General features: G+C 49.1%; 1 protein-coding gene across 1 annotated transcript in view; it reads right to left on the reverse strand.

Moving 5' to 3' along the window:
• NUAK1 (NUAK family kinase 1) overlaps positions 1-18,602 on the reverse strand; it is a 73,797-nt gene extending 55,195 nt beyond the window's left edge. Inside the window, exon 1 of the mRNA XM_081591254.1 lies at positions 17,932-18,602. Coding sequence (XP_081447380.1) covers positions 17,932-18,174 — 243 coding nt within the window. The 5' untranslated portion in view covers positions 18,175-18,602. The remainder of the gene's footprint in view (positions 1-17,931) is intronic.
• Positions 18,603-24,810: the final 6,208 nt, after the last annotated feature.

Consider the following 24,810-nt stretch of genomic DNA (forward strand, 5'->3'; position numbering starts at 1 on the left):
TGGGCGATCTGGCCGGAGAGCTAATCAGAGCAATCTGAGTGCACGGCTAAACGAGGACACCCCTTCCTGGACCAAGCCTTGCCTTTATGGCAACACTTCATAAGAACCATTCCCTTACAACAAAACTGTCAAATCCAGCAACCGCAGGCCAGAAACATCCCAGCTGAAGCCCGCCAAGCTGCTTTCTGATGTACTGTACACACAAATACCAATATTCCCCAGATGTTCCCCATGTAAAACATTTGGTTTGAGACACAGCCCTCCTTGCCCCAAAACTCTTACATTTGTTTAATGGACTCATACAGTTCAGCTAAAATATCCTGGAGCCGACATCTGAGGCCAGCCGGGCTCTGATGCAAGCGTCCCATCTGCAGAAAACACGAACAAGTAAATAAGACCGTCCTCCCCGAGATTTATGCGCCCTGCATCTCTAAGCAGGTCATAAAATGTAAGCTATGTACGGAGACTGATGCAAGTTGCTTTCAAGTGTGTTTCTGCGTCCATCTCTGTATTAATCTAAGACTGATGTTCAAAAAGACAGTAGATCTGGCATGCTGAAGAGGAGGCTGCATCCTGCTTCTCTTTTTTAAATTAATTTTATTTATTTATTTATTTATTTATTTATTTATTTATTTATTTTTGGCTGTGCTGGGTCTTCGTAGCTGTGCAGGCTTTAGTTGCAGCAAGCCCAGGCTACTCTCTAGTTGGCGGTATGTGGATTTCTCATTGCAGTGGCTTCCCTTTTGCCGGAGCACGGGTTCTAGGGCACACAAGCTTCAGCAATTGTGGTTCCCCGGCTCTACAGCACAGGCTCATTAGCTGTGGCACGTGCGCTTAGTTTCTCCGCAGCATGTGGGATCCTCCCAGGCCAGGAATCGAATCTGTGTCTCCTGCATTGGCAGGCGGATTCTTTACCACTGAGCCACCAGGAAAGCTCTGCATCCTGCTTCCTACTCCTTCAGAAGTTAAAAAATCTGTCACTTGAGCAACCTAGGTGAATGAGGTGAAGGTAGGTTTTCTCCTGGTTTTTGCTGTCCAAATATAGCAATATTCCAAAGTCATTTATCCCTTAACCCACAATCTGGAACACAGGCAAAATGTGAATAAAATGGAAAATGCAGTGGACCTTGAATCAAGAGAACTAGCTCAACCACATACTAAACTGAGTGAATCTGGCTGGCCCAGCTACCCCTCCAAGGGCTCATTCCATTACATGAGAAAATAGTACTTTGCTAGATTCGCTGTCAGGATTCTAGACTCTAGGTTCATTTCTAGATTCATTTCTAGATTCGTGGCCCATTCATCTCTGAAGATTGTATGAGGAAGGGAAATAAACTCTTAGAAAAGCCACCCCAAGAAATGGCCTAGAATCCATCCACTGAGCCTCTGAATATGGTCGTCCAATGTCTTCCTGCTAACACAGTTCTGACAAGCTTGTCATGGCAAATCTGTAGGGAAGTGGGAACATGAAACTAGGAAGCCACTACAGACAGCCTGACTGATGGATCAAGGCAGGACAACTGGCTTTACTTTTCATCTTTAACTTTACTGTGCCTTGTGAGTGTTCAGTTACCGAGCACGCATTATGTTTGCCAGAGGCAAAAGAAAAACGTTATCATTTAAAAGGGTCACATAAAGTCATGGAAGCTGATGAAGGAGCAGATTGAGAAACTATGAATAGCAGGCATGGGAACACCAAAATACGGCACTGAGAACAGTCTAGAAGTTCCCCCAAAGACATCAGGGAAAGGTTTAACTACCTTAGAGTACTTTGTTTTAAGAAGGAAGAAAGTGTGCATCTACTTGAGAAAGATTTCCATAAGAAATGGCTACAATTTTTTTAAAAGACTGGCTTGTACATGTACATTTTTCAATTACCTGAAAAAATACATATGGAGCTCTCTATTATAACTTTTTCGTATTTCCACTTGACCAACACATCAGACTAATGAGAATTCTCCACTTTCTTGATTGGGACTCATGGCAATAGGGACTGCTGGGTTGCTTTCTGCTTTTCCCATCCTCCTCTGCTCAATCAGCCAACAACCAACCACCATCCCAGCCAAGCCAACTGCCCCAATATGGCAGCTTCTATAGTCCATGGGACACCTCATCTTCCAAGTACGTGCAAGTGAAGAGTGAAAGTCACTCAGTCGTGTCCAACTCTTTGTGACCCCATGGACTGTAGCCTGCAAGGCTCCTCTGTCCATGGGATTCTCCAGGCAAGAATACTGTAGCAGGTAGTCATTCCTTTCTCCAGGAGGTCTTCCCTACCTGGGGATTGAACCCAGGTCTCCTGAATTGCAGGAGGATTCTTTACCATCTGAACCACCAGGGATGCCCAAGAATACTGGAGTGGAAAGCCTAGCCCTTCTCTAACGGATCCTCCCGACCTAGGAATCAAACTGGGGTCTCCTGCCTTGCAGGCAGATTCTTTACCAACTGAGCTACCAGGGAAGCCCCCTCTCCTCATCCTTCAAAAAACACCAGCAAACCAGGCTATAACTGTAACTTCCTCCACTCAAGGATAAAGATCCCCAGATTTCAGAAGTGTTTATGCTCATCATTGCCAAGAAAAAGCAAAATGCAATGAGACAACGTATAAAAAATGCCCAATACTGTCCAACATACAGTACATGCTGCAAAACCGCTTTTTAAATTATTATTATTAACAAATAGGCCATATGCATAAATGTGTGTAAGTAAAAGTCCTGCAGCGAAACCTTCCAAATACGAGGTTGAGAGGATGGTGTCAGAGGGCAAAGTGAGACGGGGGTTGGGAGACAAGGAACAGCTGTAGCCTCTTTTGAAAGGGGACATTTCGGGTCACCCCAGTAAAAGAAGTCCCTCCAAATGTACTTCTGTAGCACTCGGGGAATCGATTTTGCAGGATGGAATTATTTCCCTGAAATAAACAGACGCACAAAGGTCGCTACAATTGAAGCCTAAAAAGAAAACAAGCCAGCTGCCGATTTACGGGCAGCCTCTGATGCAACGGAGCAAAAGGTCCCCGGCTCAGGTCCAGTGGGATGGCTTAGGCCACGCCAGCCCTCCCTGGAGGAAGGGGGCCACACAGGGGAGGGGCCTTGCCTTGCTGCGGGAAGGTCCTAGGGTGATCAGGCACGGAGGGGCACCTTCAGGAGTGCAGACCCTAGGGCTCCTGTCATCAGCAGGCTCCACCTGCTTCTGCTCCACCTCCTCCAACAGGCTTCTGTTCAAAAATGGTGCTGCCTGGGCCCCATCCTCAGAGAGCTTCTAAAAGGGCCCTAGGCTATTCTAATGCTCAGTGGGATGGAGAACCCGCAGCGTAGAGGGAAGAGCCACAGTAGAGTTAGATGTGCCTGAGTCTTTAACTCAGATGCTACCCTGCTTCCTTGAGCAGATGAGTTACCCTTTCTAAGGATTAACTTCTCTAAGTGCAAAGTAAGGATAATGGTCACTTCACGACAGAGTCGCTGTGAAATGGAATGATGCATGGGAACACTTATGGGGAGTGATTATCCTACTAACCTCACTTTATTCTCCTTCTTTCAAGGTTCTCCCAAGAGGGTCAGGAGGTCTGGCATCTCTCAACTCTAAGGGGTTGCCTGCCTTGCTAGGTGGGGGTAAAGGGCACATCGTTCCTTATGTTGAATCCTCGCCCAATTACACACACAAAACACTCACACTCAGAACCCCTACCTGGTGATATAGGCTTGTGTGCTAAGTCACTCCAGTCGTGTCTGACTCTTTGCGACCCTATGAACTATAGCCTGCCAGGCTCCTCTGTCCAAGGGATTCTCCAGGCAAAGAATATTAGGGTAGGTTGCCATGCCCTCCTGTAGGGAATCTTCTCAACCCAGGAATCAAACCCATGTCTCCTGTGGGCTCCTGCATCACAGGCATATTCTTTACTGCTGAGCCACCAAGGAAGCCCCGAAATAGGCATGTTCTACAGCAAAACTATGTAAAGAATGGAGTCACAAGCAGCAAAATGAGGGAACACCTATTTTGTAAGATTTGCTTTGTTCTTCCTGTCCAGAGGACAACCTAACCTGGGGGCAACACTTTCTTGGGAGGTCCCTGCCCCTGCCTCTGTCTCCTCTATGAGCTGCAAGCCTCTTTCACCTGCCAGCACCACACAGAGATGGGGTATCTTAAGCCCAAGGGAACAGCTGAACGAATTATGCTCCTTGAAGCCAGGGATGGGCATTTGTAGATCCACAGAGTTCCTAAGGCCCACATGTGTTAAGCCCCTAAACCAGCATTTCATAAATATACCTGAACTTTGATTCTGAGCAACTGGCAGAAAAGGATGTAAAGGCACATTTGACTTTCAGCGAGCACAAGGCCCAGTGACTGAGAGCAGCAGCTTCCCAGCACTTCAGGGTTGGAATTCCACCTACAAGTAGTGTAAACATGGGCCAGTGACTTCATTTTCTGTGCCTCAGTTTATCCACTGTAAAATGGGGATGATAATGCTGGGCATCTCCTAGGGGGACCATAAGTTAAGTCAGTGATTCAACGAGCTTAGACTACTGCCTGACCCAATTCCTGCTATGTAATTGTTTGCTATTTTTATTATTCCTCCATGGGATAATAACAGACAAAGAGATCTCAAACTACGGCTCTAATATAGAGGTCTAGGGTCTTAGGGGGGCTCCAGTTATCACAAAAGGTGTGGACTGAAGAAAGTAGGGTGATATATCCTCAGATGAATGCAGAGAGCTTCCCACTGCTCTGTTTCCCAAGGACACACCATGGACCAACCCCATCACATTTCCTTGTGGTATTTGGTTAAATTGCTGAAGACTCCCAGGTCTCCCTAAGTACCCCCGCCCCGCTGGACCAAGCTCTCTGGGGTGGGTACGAAGGATGGTGCATTTTAACAGGAACATCCAGAGACTCCCATGTCCCTGCAAATCTAAGAGCCCTTAGACTGGCTAAGCTCCTTAACTAGAGAGTCATGTCCATTTACTCACCATCACAGCCTTTGAGTCTTGCACATAGTATGCCTGACATATAATAAGTATGTGCTGGACAGGTATCAGGTGAATCCATTCAAGGGTTACAACTCTGTAAGTATTCAGTCAATTGTTTTGAAGGTCTGCTATATGGCAGGTACATGCAAAGCGATGCTAAATCAGATAGACAACTTCATTCATTTACTCAACATCTTCACCATGCTTACTATATACTAGGTAACTGTACTAGACCCTGGAAATGCAGAAAAGATGATGAATGAGGTTGCTTAGAGGTAATTACAGATGGTAACAAGAGGTATGAATGGAGCTAATAAACAAGGAAGCAGATGGAGCATGTCCCTGCTGTCATTAAACTCAGCCTCTAGAGCAGCACCATCCTTTAGCACTTTCTATGATGATGGAAATTATCTTCCCCGCACTGTCCGATGGTTGCCACTAGCCCCGTAGGGTTATCTAGCACTTACCATGTGGCTTAAGGAACTTAAGGTTTTAATTTTATTTCATTGTAATGAATGTTAATTTTAATAGGCACATGTGTCCACAAGAGACAGTGCAGGTCTGGAGGAGGAAAGAGATTAGCAAACGGGAAATTATAACACAAGGCACTCAGTGCTATGGTGGGGCGGGCGGGGGGGGCGGGAGGGGGGCGGTCAAGCACCATGTGTTATCAAATGCCTCTCACCCAATTACCAGATGCTCTAACATTCTCTGGCTCTGGGAATCGAAAGAACAAGGTCAGGTACAAGGCATTGTACTTGGGCTGGAATTTTTATAGGCCATGATCAGTTGGAAGTGGTATGCAGCCCGGCCAAGCCCCAGAGACCGTGGTTCCAAAACACACCATCATCCACCAAGCCTGCCCACAGCTGCCAAAGAGATCTCTCTCGTCCCCATCATTCCACTGACGGTCATTTTGTCCTTGGCTACAACGTCCCACTGGGCCCTGCATGGATTTTACGAGATTTCTTCGCTTCAAGCGTAAGTACGAATACAAGCCTCCTAAATTCCACCGGAAAATTGGTGGCTAATCCAAACATTTCATAAAATTAGAACTCATTGTGGGGCTGAAAGGAATTCAGACTGTGCCGCCACCAGAGAAATGCAAAATATTTGTTATAATTTCTTCCTTCATGAGCTGTTTCAAGCAGCAAGGGCTCTTTCAGCTTGAAGTTAAAGGAGGCGATGGGGCGGGGAGGGGAGGAATGAGAGAGTTTTTGTTTTTGTTTTGTTTTCTTTGTGGTTTGCAAAAAGCATCACCAGATGATGAAAAATTGAGGAATCCTGCCTGCCTCCCTAATCCCTAGGCTAGCAGGGATAATAAACTGTCCCCATCTCGGCTGCATCTTGGCTTTATAAAGAGGGTGTTTTCCCTGGAAAATGGTACTTTTGCCCTTCATTTTCTTCTTGAGCTTTAGCCCCAGAGTTTTTGATATCCTGAGATTTCATCAGCAAGAGAGATACCTGCAATCATTCATTTAGGCATGCATACAGGCAGGTCAACAATACTGATTTGCCAGGCACTGTACGAGGCACTTGGGCTACACCAGGAAACAAAACTGGTGAAAATCCAAGCCCTGGTAGAGCCCGCCTTCCAGGGAAGGAGGACCAACAACGGAGGATTCGGTGACTCCCACTTTGAAGCAGTTTGGAGACCAGACCTGAAGACTCACCAATTGCAGAATCTGGACGAGGCTGGAGTAGAAGTCCAAATCAATCCTAGAACTCTCATCTCACAGAGAAAGTAGCTGAAGAAGTACAGAAAAAGGGACATAATTTTCCCAAGGTCACGTGGCTCACATGGTGGCAATGGAGGAACCAGCCCCCAAGCTTCCTGACCACATCCCCAGACTCCTAACACTCCACAGCCATTCAACCAACATGGACTGCCTTCTTCCCGTGCACCAGACACGGAACCAGGCACCAGGAGTAAGACATGGAACAGCCGGCTTCACAGAAACAAGTTCCTCCAGTTGCTATTTTCACAAGCCTGGAGACAACAGTGAGTCTGGCTGGGTTCAGTGGGACTCCACCCCCGGCCCCCAAGTGTGTGTGAAGAACCAAAGCAGGAAGCTGCAGAAGATTCCAAGGATCCACACCCGTGAGAGGCCATGGAGCCCAGCGATTACCACCTTGAGCCTGAAGTCAGACAGCCCAGCCCTAGATCCCAGCTCTGTGACTGTGCAAATCATGTGACTTCTCTAAGCCTTTCCTTCCTGGTCTGCAAAATGAACGTACTAATAATGCAGGTTCAAAGGAGAGAAGGCCCCTAAAGTGGTTAGAACAGTGCCTGGCACACTGCACCATCCAATGCGTGTTTCCTGCTATTATGATCATTAGGGAAAGGATCGTCCTTCCACTCTGGACCTTCCTACACATTCAAGAAGGTGGCTACGAATCAGTGGAGATTTCCACTTCATAGCTCTCCTCTCCAGGATTGATACCACCAGCTGCCAGCATGCCCACTCACATACTGGTTCCCTCTCAAAGCATTCCATTGGATTCTGCCTGGGAAACAGAGATCAATTAACTGTGAGGAAGATGCAAAGTGAGGTTCTCCTGAGCGGGTGCATCATGGTCCTGCCTTTCCATTCAAACACATCCACGTGCTGGGCTCTGAGTTCACCAGGTCAACCCAAGTCTCAGTCTCTTCCCTCCCACGGCTTCTGCTAGTTGGAGAAAGATTCACTTTCTAATCTACCCAGAGCTAGATAAGCTGGAATGTTACATCAAGGACCGCTGAGAGCTTCTCAAAGTTTGCTGGCATCTCTTCTAATTGATAACAAGAAAGTCAAGGCTGTATAATGAAAGTATCTGATACAAAGAGATGAAATTCTAAGATATGAGAGAAAGGAAAAAAAAACAACACACAACAGGGAATGGGTCTCCTTCAATAGACGGGCAGGAGGGGTAAGTGTACACCACAAAGGCTGGGAGGCTGGGGATGTAGAAATGACAAAGGGTAGCTGCATGTTCTAGAACCCAGAGCTGGTTGAGTTCCTCTGGGGCAGAGGCTGTACCCTGTCCCCTTGCCCCGGCCTTCCTAGTGCCTACACAGTACCTGGCACAGAACAAGAGCTCAGCCAAAATGTGCATAAATATGTTTAAACGTGCGACCTGGGAGAGGCAGAAGGAAAACTGACAGCTGTTGCTACTTCTTGGAAGCCATCTAGGGTCACAGCTGAGAGCTCAGACAGACGTGAGTGTCATTCCGGCCATCATCCCCAGGTCGTCACAGACAGTGTATCCCTGGGGGCTTCAGTTCCCTCTGCAGTAAAGCGGGGGCTGTGATAGCATCTCTCTTGTGGGAGGAGGGAGGGTCTAAGAATGACCAGGAATTCAGTGAGACGATGCAGGTAACACACTTACCCCAAGGGCTGGCGGATATAAAGTGCTCCACAGAGGTGAGTCTGATGGTGTGATTTCATCTTTAAGGATGAGAGAGTAGTAAACATAAGCATCTATTCTGCCTTTTAAATGAGGCTGCCAAAAACATGCCTTTCCATGAGGAGAGGGCCTCCTCCTTGAAGTCTTGCCTCCACCCACCTGTCCCCAGGATGAAGGAGCTCCCTGGATGCCGAATGCCCCCCAGCACTGCTAAAAGCACGGGGACACCCAAATGCACAACGGAGAGCAGAGGCGGCCACAGGCCTCCAGCCTCCAAGGCAAAGTCCCCTAAACTCAAAGTACCCAAGGAATGAGTGAAGATCCCGTCAAGCAACCCAGCAGAACATGAAATTGCCTTCCTCTGAATCCCGAATAATAATAACAGCCTATAATTATTGACAACCAGCTACATGTCAGGCACTGTTCTTGGCACAGTCCATGACAACCTGGGGAATAGGTTCTACTATCACACCACTTTATAGTTGAGAAAACTGATAGCTTCTTTGAAAGTATTTTCTAACTCACATGGGTTGTCCAGAACCCACTTTATAGACAAGCTTAAAAAGCAATGCCTGCCTTGAGCTGAAAGGAAATGAAGGCTCTCCCTACACTTGACAAAGCCTGCACCAAACAATCAAATAAAAGGGTTTGGGGAGCCGAAGATACTTCCCTTTCCCGCAACAAAGAGACCTCCTGCCAAAACCCAGGCAAGAGGAAATGAAGTCTGTTTCATCAGTTCCATTCAGCAAATCCCAGGATTCTCTTCCTATGAGCTGGCAGGGACTTTGCTGAGCATTTAGTCTTGGTCTCTCGATTTATAGGTGAAGAAAAGGGATTCAACACTGGGGCACCTATTCTGTGCTATCCCATGCCCAGGCTGCTGGAGGTACAAAGATGGCTGAGACCTTGTCCTGCCTTTCCCAAGAAGAGGGCTCCTTCAAGGATAACATTTCTCTATGGGCAAAACACTTTTCTAAGAACTCGACAGACAATTTGTTGATCCTAACAACCACTCCCCATTTCACAGATACAGAAAGTGAGTCTCACACAGGAGGTTACAGCAGGGTCTCAAACCCCGGTGCCTGGCTCCAGAGGCAGACTCAGAACCACCCCTTTTGTACACTTTCCTTCCATCTTCCTGTAGGAGATTGGGGGTATGAGTGTCCTTGGCAGCTGGGGTGAATCATACATGAACTGAGACCAATCACAGTGAAATAACAACTGCCAGCAAGAATTCCTTCCAACCTGCACCCATCAGTTGCCTCTGTGGCTTTAGAGTCAGAAGAACTAGCAATACACAAAGTGTGACACCAGCGGGATGGGATGGGGAGGGGATGGAGTCTTAAGGAAACACTGACAAAGCAGCAGCTCCCTTTTCTTACACTGGGGAATTGTCCCTTTGGCCACAGAGATGCAAGCTGCACTCTGAGCCATCTGGACACCGCCCTTTCCCTCCCTTCCAGGGAAGGAGGGGACCTACCATGCAGCCTCTTAGCACCCTCCCACTGAACACCTCGGGCTGCCTTTCAATACCTCTAATGAAAGTAAACCAAGTGGAATTCTTTTCTCGAGTTTTAAAGGCAAATCACGATGGTGTTTTTTTCCAGACATACATTAACTCTGCACTCCAGCTGGTTTACAATTCTTTAAGTACTTGATTTACTACCCAGGGAGAAAATGTTTTGAAAATCTTGCAAATGCATTTTGCATCTCAAGCTTGCCTACTCGAAGAGCTGATCACCGGGGATTCTCAGACAGGTTGGGGATTGGGGGGTGCAGTGGCGGGGGGGGGGGGGGGGTTGCTGCTGGCGGCTCCCGGAAGTGCAGGAGTGACCAGGGAGGCCAGAGAGTTGCAAAGAACTGCAGGAAGCAGCCACCAAGGGTGGGAATCGGCTCCCTTCCTCCTCCCTGCAGCCTCAGTGCAGAGCTGTGATAGAGAGGCACCTGGCCGTGCTGGGCCGGCCCTCCACAGCTGTCCAAAGGGTGGTAAGGAAAGGGATGACCCGGAAAAGGGGGAGGATGGGGGCCCAAGGGGCCTTCCCTGCTGCCTCCCACCTCCACAGACCCCTCCCTTCTCAGGACTGCTGGTACACTCTTCATGCAGCTGTTTGTTCATTCATTCATTCATTCATACTGAGCATCTACTATATTGCCTGGCTACAGGCCAGGATGCAGTGGTAAGACAGTGACCCTGCTTCCCTCCTAATGGGGGAGGAAGGGGAGAGTGTGTACAGACAAATCATCAAACCCACAAGCTCTGGAGGAAACCGACACAGGGCCAAGACAGGAGGATATGGAAGCAGGAGTTTGAACAGCCAGGCAGGACTTGAAGGATGTGGCAAATCCAGAGTTTAAGTCCTCGGCCACCCATGGGAGGGTTTAAAGCAGGGACAGCCACGACCAGGAATAAAAAGGCCACCAAGGTGCTCGTTGCTTGCACTTCTCACTAGCTCTGGTTTCCAAGAGCATAATATGCACAAGCTCTGCATCAGAAGGCTCCCAGTCCTACTTCTCATGGCAATCCCACTTGGTTGGATGTTGGCAGCCGCTATTTTCTAGAAGAGAAAACAAGCTCAGAGGAAATATGCGACTTTGCCCAGGATCATCCAGGTGCTGAGCCGCAGGGGAGAATAGGAACCCAAGTCTGTCTGATTCTACAGCCATTTCTTCCTCCTCATTCATACAACCCCCTTGTGCTTTGCTCAGTTATTCCAGATGTGCTCATGACAGGCCCCAACTAAGTCCTCAGTACCTCCATGGCAGGACTTGTCATATTCTGTTCTGAAACTTCCCACTGTCCTGGGCACTTTAGGAAGCTCTCGGGAAATATACCTTGCCAGATGGAAAGGAAAAGATGGGCTGACCCCAGTGGAGGCTGTGTCTTCACAATAGGGAATCTTTAGCCCAGCCTGGGTTGAACATGCAGTTAAAAGTTTACCAAAGAGCCTCGCTATGAAGTCAACATCTGGCTGCTTCTGGACCATTTCCAGAGAATTTTATCAATACAGCCAGACTCTACTCACGGGTGGGTCATCTGGTCCGGCCCCTCCTGGGCCCTGAGCCTGGGATCTTCTCATTCCTTCACTGCACAGTGTCGTCTGGGCTGGCGGGATGATAAACGCATTCTGCTTTAAAGCAGATACTTCGCAAATCATAACTTACAGATGCTCCAAGACTTTCATGTGGGAAAGACAAATGAGACTTAGGCTGTCTGACTCCGGAGCCACTGAGGACAAGAAGCCACAGCCAGGACGGCTCTCTCCTCTCCACAAGCACAAGACCGAATGGGAATCCGAGCAGGGAAGGGTCTGCCTGGCTTTGCAGACACTGCCATATTACCCGCCATTCATTTCCAGCCATTGTCTTTTCAAGCCCATAAATCAGAAAGCTCCTTGAGGTCAGGGGTGATGACCTACAGCTCCCATACCTTCTGAAATAGTCACTCGCTATCGTATTCCCTTCTGTGCCATCCCATGAGCCTTTTGCCCTGGACCTCCTATGTGCCTGGCACTGTTAGGCATGGACAGCAGGTCCAAGATGGTTGGATGGGACTTGTCAGCAGACAAGACACCTTAACTCAATCCTTATCTCCTGCAGCTTCCTGGGAGGAAGTGAGATCAGACATCCTGGAGTGGTGAGGGAGCACTTCTGTTGCAGGAAAGTGAACCAGCTGACCTCCAGAGGGCCCCAAGGGATTCCAGAACCTGAGGCTGCTGAAGACACAAAGAACTCAATGTGTGTCCAGGAGAAGCGCTCCTGGACCTGCTTCATTAAAACAGACTCGTGGCTCAACAAGCAAACATCTCTCCCCCCTCCCCACCCCTGACACCATTCCGATCTTTATCTTCTCACAGCTCAACTCTTGCGAAAACCTCCAGGTTGGCTCCCTGCTCCGAGCCAGCATTGCAGACCCCTGGGCTCGGAGCCCCGCTGTGATCAGAGCCCAGCTCAGCCCACCTAGGGGAAGGGAGCTGGCCACAGTCTTCACATTCACGCTGCCTGAGTCCAGACCCCGGCTCTGCTGCAGTATGTGACCTCGGCAGGCTAGCAAACCTCTCTGTGACTCAGCCTCTTCATCTGGAAGATGAGACAATTACAGGATTGTTATGAGAATTAAATTAGTTAAATGGACCTGGCGCATTATAAGCACTCAAGAAGAATTAGCTGCTATTATTTATTGTTATTAAATATTATTATTATCCCCCTATTGCTATCTTACCTGCCTTGCCTCCTACTGCATCCCAGCATAAAGCCTGCATTCCAAGAGATTTGGCCTGCTCACCCTGGAATCTGCCCTTTGCCTGAAAGCTTCCATATTTTGGTCTTTGGAAATACAAATCAAGGGTCATCTTCAACAGCCCTGCCCTCCCTAATCCTACCTATTCCCTGGCCCTCTCTCAATCTCCTTCCTGAACAATGAGAAACCTCCCAGAAGAAGCATCTCCCCATGGCTAGTTCTCTGGAACGTGAGCAAAACACCACATCCAAATCCAGAGGTCACCCACCGTGCAACAAAGATAAAAGGTTCTCCATGTCTCCAGCAGCAGTGGGCCTCAAAATAGACTGGTTTGATGCTTCCTTGTTACTTAACCCTGGGCAAGTTACTTAAACTCCCCAAGTATTGTTTTCCCCATCTATTAAATGGGTCTAAGGTGAGTGCGTGCCTCTTAGGATAATGGTGACAATCAGACATGAGAAAATGTCTGTAAAGCACTTAGCACAGTCTGACATACCCTGAACTCTCAAAAATATTGGCTGGTAGTAATAAGAGCAGTTGTGACAATTGAGGGAGGGGATGTTCCTATCTAGCATGACACTCAAGTTAATGAACTGATCTTCAATGAGCTATGTTTCAACTTGAAAATCTCTGGAAGTAATCAGTTCCTGTACAGAAGAGGTACCCACTGCCTAGCAACTGCTCACCCTTGTCTCTTCCACCAGACTATAAGTTCCTCAGGTCTTATCCATGTGTATGCCCCAGAATTTAACATGGTGAGAAGCATATGGCAGATGGTAATAAATCTTTGTTGAACTGAGCAGAATTAGTTCAATATTTGTAAGTACATTTCATCATTGCTACTAGATTATAAACTCTTTAAGAGTAAGGATCATGTCTTGTTCTAGTAAAGATTAATTAAATGAGTGATGGAGAAATACCAAAGGAAGAATCAGGTTTTCTAGACTCAGCCTACTCAGTTAGGCTGTGCAACCTCAGAGAAGTCACTTGACAACTCTGTGCCTTATTTTTCTCACCTCAAGGATGGATGAAAAGTTTGGACTACACATCTGTCAAGGTCCCTTATACCTTAAAACTGGGTTTGGGCCTTAGCTGCAATATGGTACCCCAGTCACCCTGCATATGACAGTCATACACCCCTGGTTCAACAGGCCAGCTTACTAATTTGCACTCCTGAGCTGCAGTTTTCCAGCACCAAGCTATGAATAACTTTAGGCCAGTGCTTAAAACACCCACTTTTAGTCAAATCAGCTCCTTTGCTGGGTGAGGATGCTTCATCACCCATCCCATGGCATCATAGCAATTTGGGAGCACAACTGACCCACCAGCCTTGCCAGTCCCATGCCAGACCCTCCCAGAGACCTGCTTCCTGCTCACACCACACCTCATACTACTCATAAGAGATAACCTGGAGCAGAGAGAGAGCTGAACTTAGCTGACGGTGAGCTAATCGCATAACACCTCTCCCCAAAACGTTGTTTATTTTTGCTCTTGGATTTTTTGGCAATGCTCAGTGCAGCCTGAGGGTCCAGGGAGCTTGGCTCAAAGAAAATGCCATGCTATAACACAGGGGCTCGCTCTGCAGCCCTGCCCGAAACTGTATGAAAATGAAAGTTGTGCAATAAACAAAGCCCAAATTCAAGGCCTTAGAAATGTGTTCAGATCCTATCAGAATCTGGCTGACGGTCTTGGCTTCCTATGGGTGCACTTCCCTAATTAACCTGAAAAGTTGATTATTTCTCCTACCTCTCTCTGAGTGAGTTAATTGTCCAATGCATCACGCCACTCTGATGGTCTTAAAACCTAAATGAAAGTCCAAGAGAAATGAGGGGGGGGAAATCTGCTAAAAAAAAAGAAGCTGAATTTGCTAATTTCCCCCTTTGAGGCTTTCTAAGGGCTTTGCTGGTGGCTCAGCTGGTAAAGAATCCACCTGCAATGCCGGGAGACCTGGGTTTGATCCCTGGGATGGGAAGATCCCCTGGAGAAGGGAGCAGCTACTCACTCCAGTATTCCGACCTGAAGAATTCCAGGGACTATATAGTCCATGGGGTCGCAAAGAGTCAGACACGACTGATTGACTTTCACTTTCACATAGGTTATTTTATTCAATTCTCACAACTAGTTCATGAGGTGGTACTATATTAGCCCATTTTACAGATGAGGAAGTGGAGGCTTCTGAAAGTTACACAGCTTGCCCAAAGTCACAAAGCTAGTCAGGAATCGGTCAGGATTTGAATACAAGCCAGGGCTCTTAGTCCTTCTGCCAGAGTGCCTCCCTTGTGCAGCTTGTGAACTCTGGAAGAAGCCACTTTGAATCCTTTCCCATAGACCTGCTCAGACAGTAGCAGCAAGACTACATTTGGGATGAAAAGAATGCCTGAAGAATGCCTGGACCACATAGAGGGCTGGACCAGCTGACTCCAAGTTCCTGATTCTGCAACCTCTCTCTTCAGAACTGCCTTTCACAGAATGCTGATGCTCCGTGGTGTGCTGTTTGACTCAGAAGGCCCTTCCAGACGTGCAATTAAAAGCCAAAAGATTCTTAAACAATTCTCTGTCTCAAGGGTGCTGATTTCATAGCATCTCAGGCAGCCTAACACCCAGCACTCTACTTGGGCCACTAGCATTGGCAAAGCAGCTGAAAGGCAAGGCGCCTCGTGGAAAGTGCTCGGAAAGGCGTGCGTACAAATGAAAATACAGCGTCACTTCGCAATTCTACCCAAAGACCTAAAAGGCAGAATTGAGACAATGTGCTCTGAATTCTCCACAACTGCACCTCAAAAGCAAGTGGATATTCAGTGTATCCTTGAAACCAGAAGAAAACTCCAAAGTCACACTTCAGATGAAAATTTCTTGCTGCTCTTGACAGATTCTGAGTCACCAAGCACTGAACAGGCAAGAACAACTTGCTGACCAATTTTTTTTTAATGTTTGTTTTATTTTCTGTCCAGTCAGGCATAGGGATTTTCCACCTGACAATTTCTGTTTCTCGCTTAAGTTCTGACACCATCTGTGAGCAGTGTGCTTCGCGGGGGGCGCGGGGGCGGGGGGGGGGGGGTAGGGGGGGAGCGGACTTGAAGTCAAGGAAGCCTTCCCTTCACCCAATCTCAGTTTTCTCATCTGCTTAATGCATCTACTTAGATGATTTTGCTAACATCCTAGGCTTATCTATCAGGTAGAAAGCAGTCTGGGGATTGCCAGTTTCTGGATGTGGATCTGCTACCAGATTTAGAATCTTTGCATAATCTTTGAGTAAAACAAGAGATTGAGCTGTAATGAGTAGCACAATGGGAAACTGAACGGAGGGCTGGACAACAGAGCAGGACTCAACAACTTGCTGCTGTGAAATGAGCCTCTTCCGTTCTCAGGGCGCCCCCTAGTGGCCATTCGATTAAATCCCGAAGGAATGTTCCGAGTTTCTGCAAATAAAGGGAAAGAGACACCCACCACAAGAGAAAGGCAGGCTCGCGCCTACTGATGCAATCAATCCCTCTCGCTCTATCCTAGTCCGTGGATCAGACAGCTATCAGAGGGAATACCTGAGGCCCCAGTGAAGCTCAGAAATATGTCTGCCATAAGACAAGCTTTCACTCTTGCAGTTGGCGGCAAGCTACTCAGCTTTCCGGAGTCTGTGCCCCCTCACAGATCCCAGACACACCCTTACCACTCAACCCCTCACAAGCTCACATCCTCAACCTGCAGCTCCAACCGCGTCTGGTTTTCATTACTCCGCTTTCGAACTTCCCAGCGTGATTCTTCAACAGCTATTAAGACAACATGAGCAAGGAGCTAGGCTTAGTTTTTGCTTATTCAACATCCAGCCTGGGGAATATCACCTCAGACAAAAAGCATGAATGAAGCGCACGTTTCTCAGCCTCCTCTTCCACAGACCGAGTGTGCTCCTTAAAGGACATTTTTGCATCTCCTCTTGAAAATTTTCAATCTACAAAAACGGCACCTGCCCTCTAGACTACTTGCTATAGAATTTGTTGATGAGAGACAGCTTTAAAATACTATGTACAATCTCTCAAATTTCCAGTTAATCTATAAAGTACTTGAATTTTTAGGATCTAGGATAAAGCTATATCAACCCAAAGAGTGAAGCCTAGAATGAAGAAATTATCCAGATAAACCAATATTTGAGAACTGGGCCGGCTGAACTTTCTGATTGGCGCGAGGTTTTGTCCACAGAACTGTCACTGCACAGACGCAAAAGAAAAATACTGACATCAACCCACCACTTACTTTATTCAGCAGCCCATTTCTCTTTTCCTCTGTGATCATTTATTTGTTAAGTTTATAAGCAACCCTGGGCCCCCAAACACTCCCCACAAGTGTACACAAGGAGTTCCATAATTACTTCCTGACTTTGGCCCTAAATCGATTAAAATCCATCTGATACGCTGAAAATCAAAGAACCATGTTAATTTTCTGCCACACACCACACAAAATCTTTCTGCAATAGTCAGTCACTTTGAACCCAACCCTCTAGCCACAAGCAGCGTGGATTGCAAGGGCCTGTTCTGCAGAAAGGAAAATGACAACAAGCCAAGGTTGGGACAATGCAAAGATTCCAAAGCACTCAAGACGTTACTTGGGGCCGAGTAAATGGCCTTAGGACCCTGGCAGGGTTACAGCTGTCACAAAGAGTGGGGCGGCTGGGTCAGACCCCTTACACAATACAGCAGTCTTGCAGCCGGAGCCTGAAAGGCAAATGAATCTGCAACTCAGTGTGGCTGTCCATGCCCTAGGCGTTTCAGTCCTCCCAGAAGCCAGCAGCAAACTGTCACAACCCTCAGGCATGAGGGTTGAACCTTCACTTCTATTCCCTAACCTTCTCTCTTAAAAACAGGCAAGAGTCCGTCCTCGCTTGCAGCGACCTCAGCACCGCGGCGACGGGTATTGGGAGGATGCAGGGGAGAGGGGGGGTCTCATTCATCTATAGGATACGGGACCAGGCGAACCAGCTCCGAGCTGCGGATGTGGCTCTGTGTGGAGTTACAGCAATAAGGCATTCCAGGGCATGAATGCGTGCCCGCGAGGGAGACCCCAACGGTCCCGATGGTGCAAGTGTTTGCAAATCATAAACACTACTTTGCTGCTGGGATCAAAACCCCCAAAATATGCGCAGACAGGATGTAACAAGTGTTTCGGGAGAAAGACACGCCTGAGCCACGGGGTCTGGGGCGGGGGGGCGGGGGAGAGTGAGGAATCTGTCTGGGGGTTCCGGGGAAGCCCCCTCTCGGACCAGAGACCCCCCTCTGCTGCGCCCCCCAAACCCCGCCGCGTGCGCGCTACTTTCCCAGCCACGTCTAGACCGAGCCCCCCGAGTATCCCCCAACTCACCACTCGGCCCGAAAACCTCTCGGTGGCCCGTTTGACTTTGCCGTAGGTGCCTTTGCCCAGGGTCTCCTGCAGCTCGTAGCGGTGCTTCAAGTTGTGTTTGTGGTGATGCCGCTTCACACCGTGCGGCTTCCTGGGTTCAGGGGCCGCCGCCAAGGGGGCTGCAATCGCCCCCGCCTCCGGCAGAGAGCCCGGCGCCCCCGGCCCCAAGTCCGGGCCGGCTGCGGGCGCAGCGGCCCCCTCCATGTCCGAACGCGGGGCGAGCCGGGCCGGAGAGGGCAGGACCGGGCTCGGCTCTCGCGGTGTCGGGGTCCCAGTCGAGAGAAAGCGGGGCGCGCTCAAGGTCGCCCCCGCAGCATCGGGAAGGCGGCCGGCTCCCGCCGGGGCTACGGCTGGGTCACTGGAGGCGGCGGGGACGGCACATCTGGCGCCCCTGGCGCGCACGATCCGCGCACCGCCCACCGGCCGCGGCGAGCTGCGGCGCGTCGGGCGAGGTGGCGGCGGTGGCAAGGGAGGCGGTGGTGTTCGCAGGAGGGAGGGGAGAGGGGTGGCTCCAGCGCAGGAGAGGGAGTGTTATGTGGGGCGCCGCGCCCCCAGACCCCTCCCCGGGAGGACGCGCAGACTGGGCGGGCGCGGGGGCGGGGGCGGCGCGCGGGCCGGCCCCCGGGGAGGGGGGCGAGGGGCGGTGCGGCCGGGGCTTCCCCCCCCACCTCTCGCCCGCCTCCCGGGCCCGGGGCCACCCCGAGCTGGGAGGGGGATGGAAGCGTGTCGCGACTCGCCCTTTGTGCAGCGCCGGCTAGGCCGCGCCGGCGGCCAGGGGGCTTTGTCCTCGCTCGGCTGGGAAAGAGACTTGGGGGTTCCCAGCCCGGGCGCCCCCTCCGCCGGCTCGCCCGCCGCCGCCGCCGCCGCTACCGCGGGCCCTCCGCCGCCGCCGCCTCCTCGGACTCCGGCTCCGGCCGCTCGGCCTCCCTTCCTGCTCGCGCCCTGGCTGCGGCGACGGCGGCGGCTAGCCGAGCCCCGGGGCCGGGCAGACGAGAGCGCTCGGAGCCGGGGGCCCCCGCGGCCCGCTGGCGATCCGACCGGGGGCGCCGCGGGCTCGGGCGCCCCTTCATTTTGTTTTAGGTGTCGCCGCGGCCGCCAGGCCGGAGACGGGGAGAGGCTGGGGGAGGGGAGGCGCGCGGGTGTTGGGTTACAGGCGGTGAGTCACGGCTCCCCTCCCCCGCCTCGGTGCGCACCCCCTCGCGCTCAGCTGGGGCTGCCACCCCCGCCTCGCAGACCCCCATCCCGGCTGGCGAAGGGCTGCTCCCCAGGGCCGGGGCCGGGGCAGCTGCGCGCCCCTGAAAACCCCAAGAGGGGCGCGTTGACCCCGGCCCCGCGGCCTCGCGGGAGAAAGACGAAGGCGGGGAGGAAGGGAGGCTCCGAGGCTGAATCTGCGGCCGGTCGCCGCACTGCCGCCCTCCGAAACTATCCAGGACTCCCGCCTGGGAGACGAGGAGAGTTGGGTCGCTAGAGGTGCCTGGATGCAGCTGGGCGCCTACCCTGCCAGCCAAGGCTGTGTTTGAGATGGGCAAACCAGGGACCTCGGATGGAGCAGGGCCTGAGACCGGCTGAGCCAGAGGCGACAGGCAGGCCTCTTGGCTCCTTGGGCGTTTGTATTTCTCTTTTAACTGAAATGGCCAGATCCTGGAGGTGGCACCCAGCACCCCACCTCCACAAGTGAGGGTCTGGCAGGAAGGGCTACGACTGTGGCAAGGCTGCCACCTTCTTCTAAGAAGCCGCAAGGGAAAATAAGGAAGAAGGCAAGAGAAAAAGAGGGCTTCAGGAGGTTTTTTTAATAGTGCGGTACACCAGACTGCAGTCCATGGGGTCGCGAGGAGTCGGACACGACTGAGCGACTTCACTTTAACTTTTCACTCTCATGCATTGGAGAAGGAAATGGCAACCCACTCTGGTGTTCTTGCCTGGAGAATCCCAGGGACAGGGGAGCCTGGTGGGCTGGCGTCTATGGGGTCGCACAGAGTCGGACACGACTGAAGTGACTCAGCAGCATACCATACTGGGATGGGAAGAGTGAGGGGTGAGGAATGTCGGGTGCGTTCTGCAGATGGTGTGGTGGTTCCTTTTTTCACCAGTGAGCCGGACTCGCCCTTCCTCTGCAGCTCTCAGGTTCATCCCTTCTGCATTCCTGCTGTCTTCAGGCCTGTCTATACCTTATCACCTTACCCTGGATCCAGCAACAGCACGTCCTCCCTGCAAGCCCCCTCCCCGCTGCCAGAGTGATATAGCCTGTAACACTACAGTCACCATAATGTGTCCTCCACACTTGCAGGATCTCCCTGCCTGCCTCCTGCAACTATTCTGTTTTTATACAAAATCTGTAGACTTTGCATAGTAGATTAGAAAGTCAGTATAAATAACATGCAGGTTGAGCCTGGCTTCCCAGTGGCTAGGCTGTGTGACATTTGTCAAATGACTTAACCTCTCAGAGCTTCAGTTTCTTCTTGAAGTGTAGATTAGTGGATCTGTTTGACAGGTAACCAGATCATGTCTGTAGTGGTAATTAAAACTGTTAACCCTGTGTCTTTCCCTTCCCAGGGACGTGGTGTGGTGTGCTGTGCTTAGTCACTCAGTCGTATCCAACTCTTTCTGACGCTCTGGGCATGGGATTCTCCAGGCAAGAATACTGGAGTGGGTTGCCATGCCCTCCTCCAGGGGGATCTTCCCAACCTAGGGATCGAACCGAGGTCTCCCACATTGCAGGCAGATTCTTGACCGTCTGAGCCACCAGGGAAGCCCATGGACATGGTGAGAATCCACTACCCCATCTCTTGAAATTAAACGTGGCCACGTTACTTAGACCAATGGAATGAGAGCAGTGATGTGCATTGCTTTTAGGTGGAAACATTGAAGGACCAATGGGTAAATGCCCATGTCTTGACAATCCTGAAAATTCAATGTTGGCAATCACAACAACCATGAAGTACAGAAATAAAGCCTCCCTCATCCAGCGTGGGCCTCTGTAACGATGGCAGAACTGGCTCGAGTAACCTGCATTGTAAAAGTAGTGTGAGCAAATATTAAACGTGTTAAACCAGGGAGATTGAGCGGTTGTTTGTTACAGCAGCATAATCTAACTTATTCTGGCTGTTGGTGATCCTCCCCAGTGCCTAGGACTTAATCAGTATCAAATAAATAGCACCTGCCATGTGCTGATCCTATTTTATGACAGTAAAACCCTGTTTTCAGTTGAGGAAACCATATCAGAAAGGTTAAGCAATTAGCCTGAGATTACACAGGTTGTAAATAGCCACGCCAGGAATTAAACCCTACCTGTCCAGTTCCCAAGCGTGTGTTCTTCCACATATGCAATTCTACCTCTCCTTAATTGGGAAGGATGGAAACAGTACAATGCCTGGCACACAGTCATGCCCAAGAACAGGGAGTTCCTCTCCAGACTGAATTCCTATAGCATTTACAATTTGAACCACACTTTAGCACAATGTTATCGTGCATTGTGCTCAAGAGTTTTCACATAGATAAAGCATTTCCTCCAACAAGCTCCCAGGCTCCTTGATTAAGAGCTTGAGTTCTAGAGTCAGACTGCCTGGGTTCAAATCCCTGTTCCACCACTCATAATTGAGCATTTTGGACAATTGTTTTCCCTCTCTACCCTTCTGTTCTCTCATCTGCAAAATGGTGATGGTAATAACATAGGTGGTATTGGCAGTGGTAACAGCATGTCTCAGGGGGTTGGTGTGAGGATTAAGAAATGTATATACTCAGTAAATCGTGGCTATTAATATTATACTCATTTTTCACCTTCTTATGACTCTTACTAGAATTCAGGCATTATAAGCAAGTTAATCATAATGCCTGATTAGACTCTGATTTCTGGCTTCATTATGGATATGGGACCAATGTTGTCACATTAGCAGTTGGAAGCATAACATCCACACTGCCCTACAACTTATATTTTCATAAGACCCACTATTTGTTCTTTATTAGACTTTCCATTGTCAAGGCAATTTAAAAAAAGAATGTAATATTTGCTCCCTTAAGAAATAGCTGTTTAGAAGACCTCGTAATGCCAGTTATGGTTTATCTGCTATCTACCATCTACCAGGACCTTTATATGTATTGGGGTCTTCCCTTGTGGCTCAGCTGGTAAAGAATCCGCCCGCAATGTGGGAGACTTGAGTTTGATCCCTGGGTTGGGAAGATTCCCTGGAGAAGGGAAAGGCTACCCACTCCAGTATTCTGGCCTGGAGAATTCCATGGGCTGTATAGTCCATGGAGTCACAAAGAGTTGGATACGACTGAGCGACTTTCACTTTCACTTATATGTATTACCTCTAATCATCATGAAACTGCAAGATGAGTATTAATGATCCCCACTTAGCTGTTCACACTGAGTCTCAAAAAGGTTAAGTTGTCTATGATCAGGCTTTCCTCTGATCCCTGTTCCAAGCTGCTGACACCCCAGCTCATATCCATGAATGCATATGTTTTGGTTAACATAAGTATTACATTTTTCTAGATGAGCTTTTGGAAAGTTACCAAAGGTTGTAATATTTCTAACTTAAGTATGTTGTTTGGTAGACACCTTACAATAAAAAGCAACCCAGGAAAGTGTTTATTCTTCACAGTGGCAGATTTCTAGTTGTTGTTCAGTTGCAAAGTCGTGTCCGACTCTTTGTGACCTCACCAGGCTCCTCTGTCCTTGGGATTTCCCAGGCAAGAATACTGCAGTGGGCTGCCAGCATTCCCTTCTCCAGGGGATCTTCCCAGACCAGGGATTGAACCTGTATGTCCTGCATTGGCAGGTGGATTTTTTACCACTGAGTCACCTGGGAAGCCCAGATTCCTAGTTGCCCACCAAATATCCATGCTTCTCAAGCAGGTGAGCTCACAGACAGCTGCTGTGCTGGGAATGTATGTCCCCACCTCTCTTGCATCCCAGTGTGGCCATATGACTGGTTATCGCTAATGGAATATGAACAGAAGTGATGTGCATTACCTCTAGAGCAGACTGTTGAAAAATGGATGTGCATTCCCCTCTTGGCGTAGCTGGAAGCAGAGGGCTCCAAAGCCCCAGAAGATGGTGAGGTCACCAAATAAAAGAAGCCTGTGTCCCTGCATCACCTTAGGAATAAAGCCAACCTCTGGCCAGGACATTGGACTGGTACATGAGTGAGAAGTAAGCTGCTACTGTGTTAAGCCCCTGAGATTACAGAGTTTCTTTGTTACAGCAGCTAGTACTATCCTAACAAATATATACAGTTTATACTGTGTGTGTGCTTAGTCACTCAGTTGTGTCCAACTCTTTGTGACCCTATGGACCATAGCTCACCAGGTTCCTCTGTCCATGGGATTTTCCCGGCAAGAATACTGGAGTGGGTTGCCATTTTCCTCCTCCAGGGGATCTTCCAACCCAGGGATGGAAACCTTGTCTCCTGCATCTCCTGTACTGCCAGCGGATTGTTTACCACTACACCACCATATTTACATATAAAAAGCACAATGGGAGATTATAACAACAAGCTCAATAGTTGGAACCCAAAATGCCACTTTTATGTTCTCTGTCCACTTGCTTATTTAAAGAGAAAGCTTATTATTTGGGAAGTTTTTCCTCTAATTTTCCCTGTATTACATGTATCCAAGATGCAAACAAGAATAGTATTCAGTAGTCATAACATGATTTAATAAGAAACAAATTTAGTCATTCAACGATATTTCTTGTTTTTCCCGCTACATACGAGGCATCTGGGGCTGAGAATGCACTGTGACAGGACAGGCCTGGTCTCATCTTCAGGAAGCTGAACATCTTACTCACCCAGTCTGTGGGTAATAAATACAATTTACAGCGTTCAACTGACCTCCAGCCACCAAACTTCCTGGGAGATCCCAGGCTATTTAAAAGTGGAAGATATGCTTAAAAACTAAAATTTCTTTGTACATCAAAACAGAATGCTACGTTTCTTCCCCTGCTAAGTGGCTAGAGAAACAGTAAGAATGGTGGTTAAGAGCATAGGCTTCAGAATCAGAACTGGCTGGGTTCAAGTCCTGGCTCTACCATTTTCAAACTGTGTGGTCTTGGGCAACTTTTTTGTTTCTCAGTTTCCCCATCTTTAAAATGGGGACACAAATAATACCTAGCACAAAGGGTGTTTGTTGAGGATTGACTGTGTTAATGCTAAAACTAAAAAGCACTAAAAACAACATGAGATGACACAAGATAGCACCCAATAAATGTTGGCTGTTACTATCTTTGGCCACCTTCCCACTGGAATGACATTTTGTGTATACAAGGATATAGTGGACAACCATTCAGGGGGCTGACATGACACCAGGAAAAAGAATTATCATTAGAATCAGTGGATATTACAAATATTCAACTGAAATAACCCAGATTGAGAGCCTACTTTCCATTCTTCTCATCTACTGACTGAGGGGCCAGAAGAGTCCTGTTGGGAACAGCATCACTTTGGGTAATCCCCGGAGAATGGGACAACCCACGGTACAAGAGACAGGGCTCCTGACCCCTGTCATGCCCACACCCCAGTATTTTGGCCAGGTACCTTCGCCTCTCTGTGGAATCCTATCATCAGGCGAGATGCTCCTCAGGGCTGACAATTCTCGACCCCTTTTGGAGATTTCAGTTTTACATCCCCAGCATGTTCCTTCTTTTCATCCCTGCTTCCTGCACGCGTGAAGTGAATGGGGCAAGTGGACGATTGGCAGCAGCTCCATTTGCTTTGTTTTCTCTGTCCTAAACTTTTTACTGAAAAATAAGATAGCAGCTTCCTGTGGGAACACAACAGCAGGGATTCGTTGGAAGGTTCTGTTACCGAGAAAAGAAGCTGAAATATGATAAATTCCCCA

This window comes from Giraffa tippelskirchi, chromosome 4 (assembly GCF_054371585.1).
Source record: "Giraffa tippelskirchi isolate mGirTip1 chromosome 4, T2T-mGirTip1v1.2.pri, whole genome shotgun sequence".
NCBI classification, from domain to species: Eukaryota; Metazoa; Chordata; class Mammalia; order Artiodactyla; family Giraffidae; genus Giraffa; species Giraffa tippelskirchi.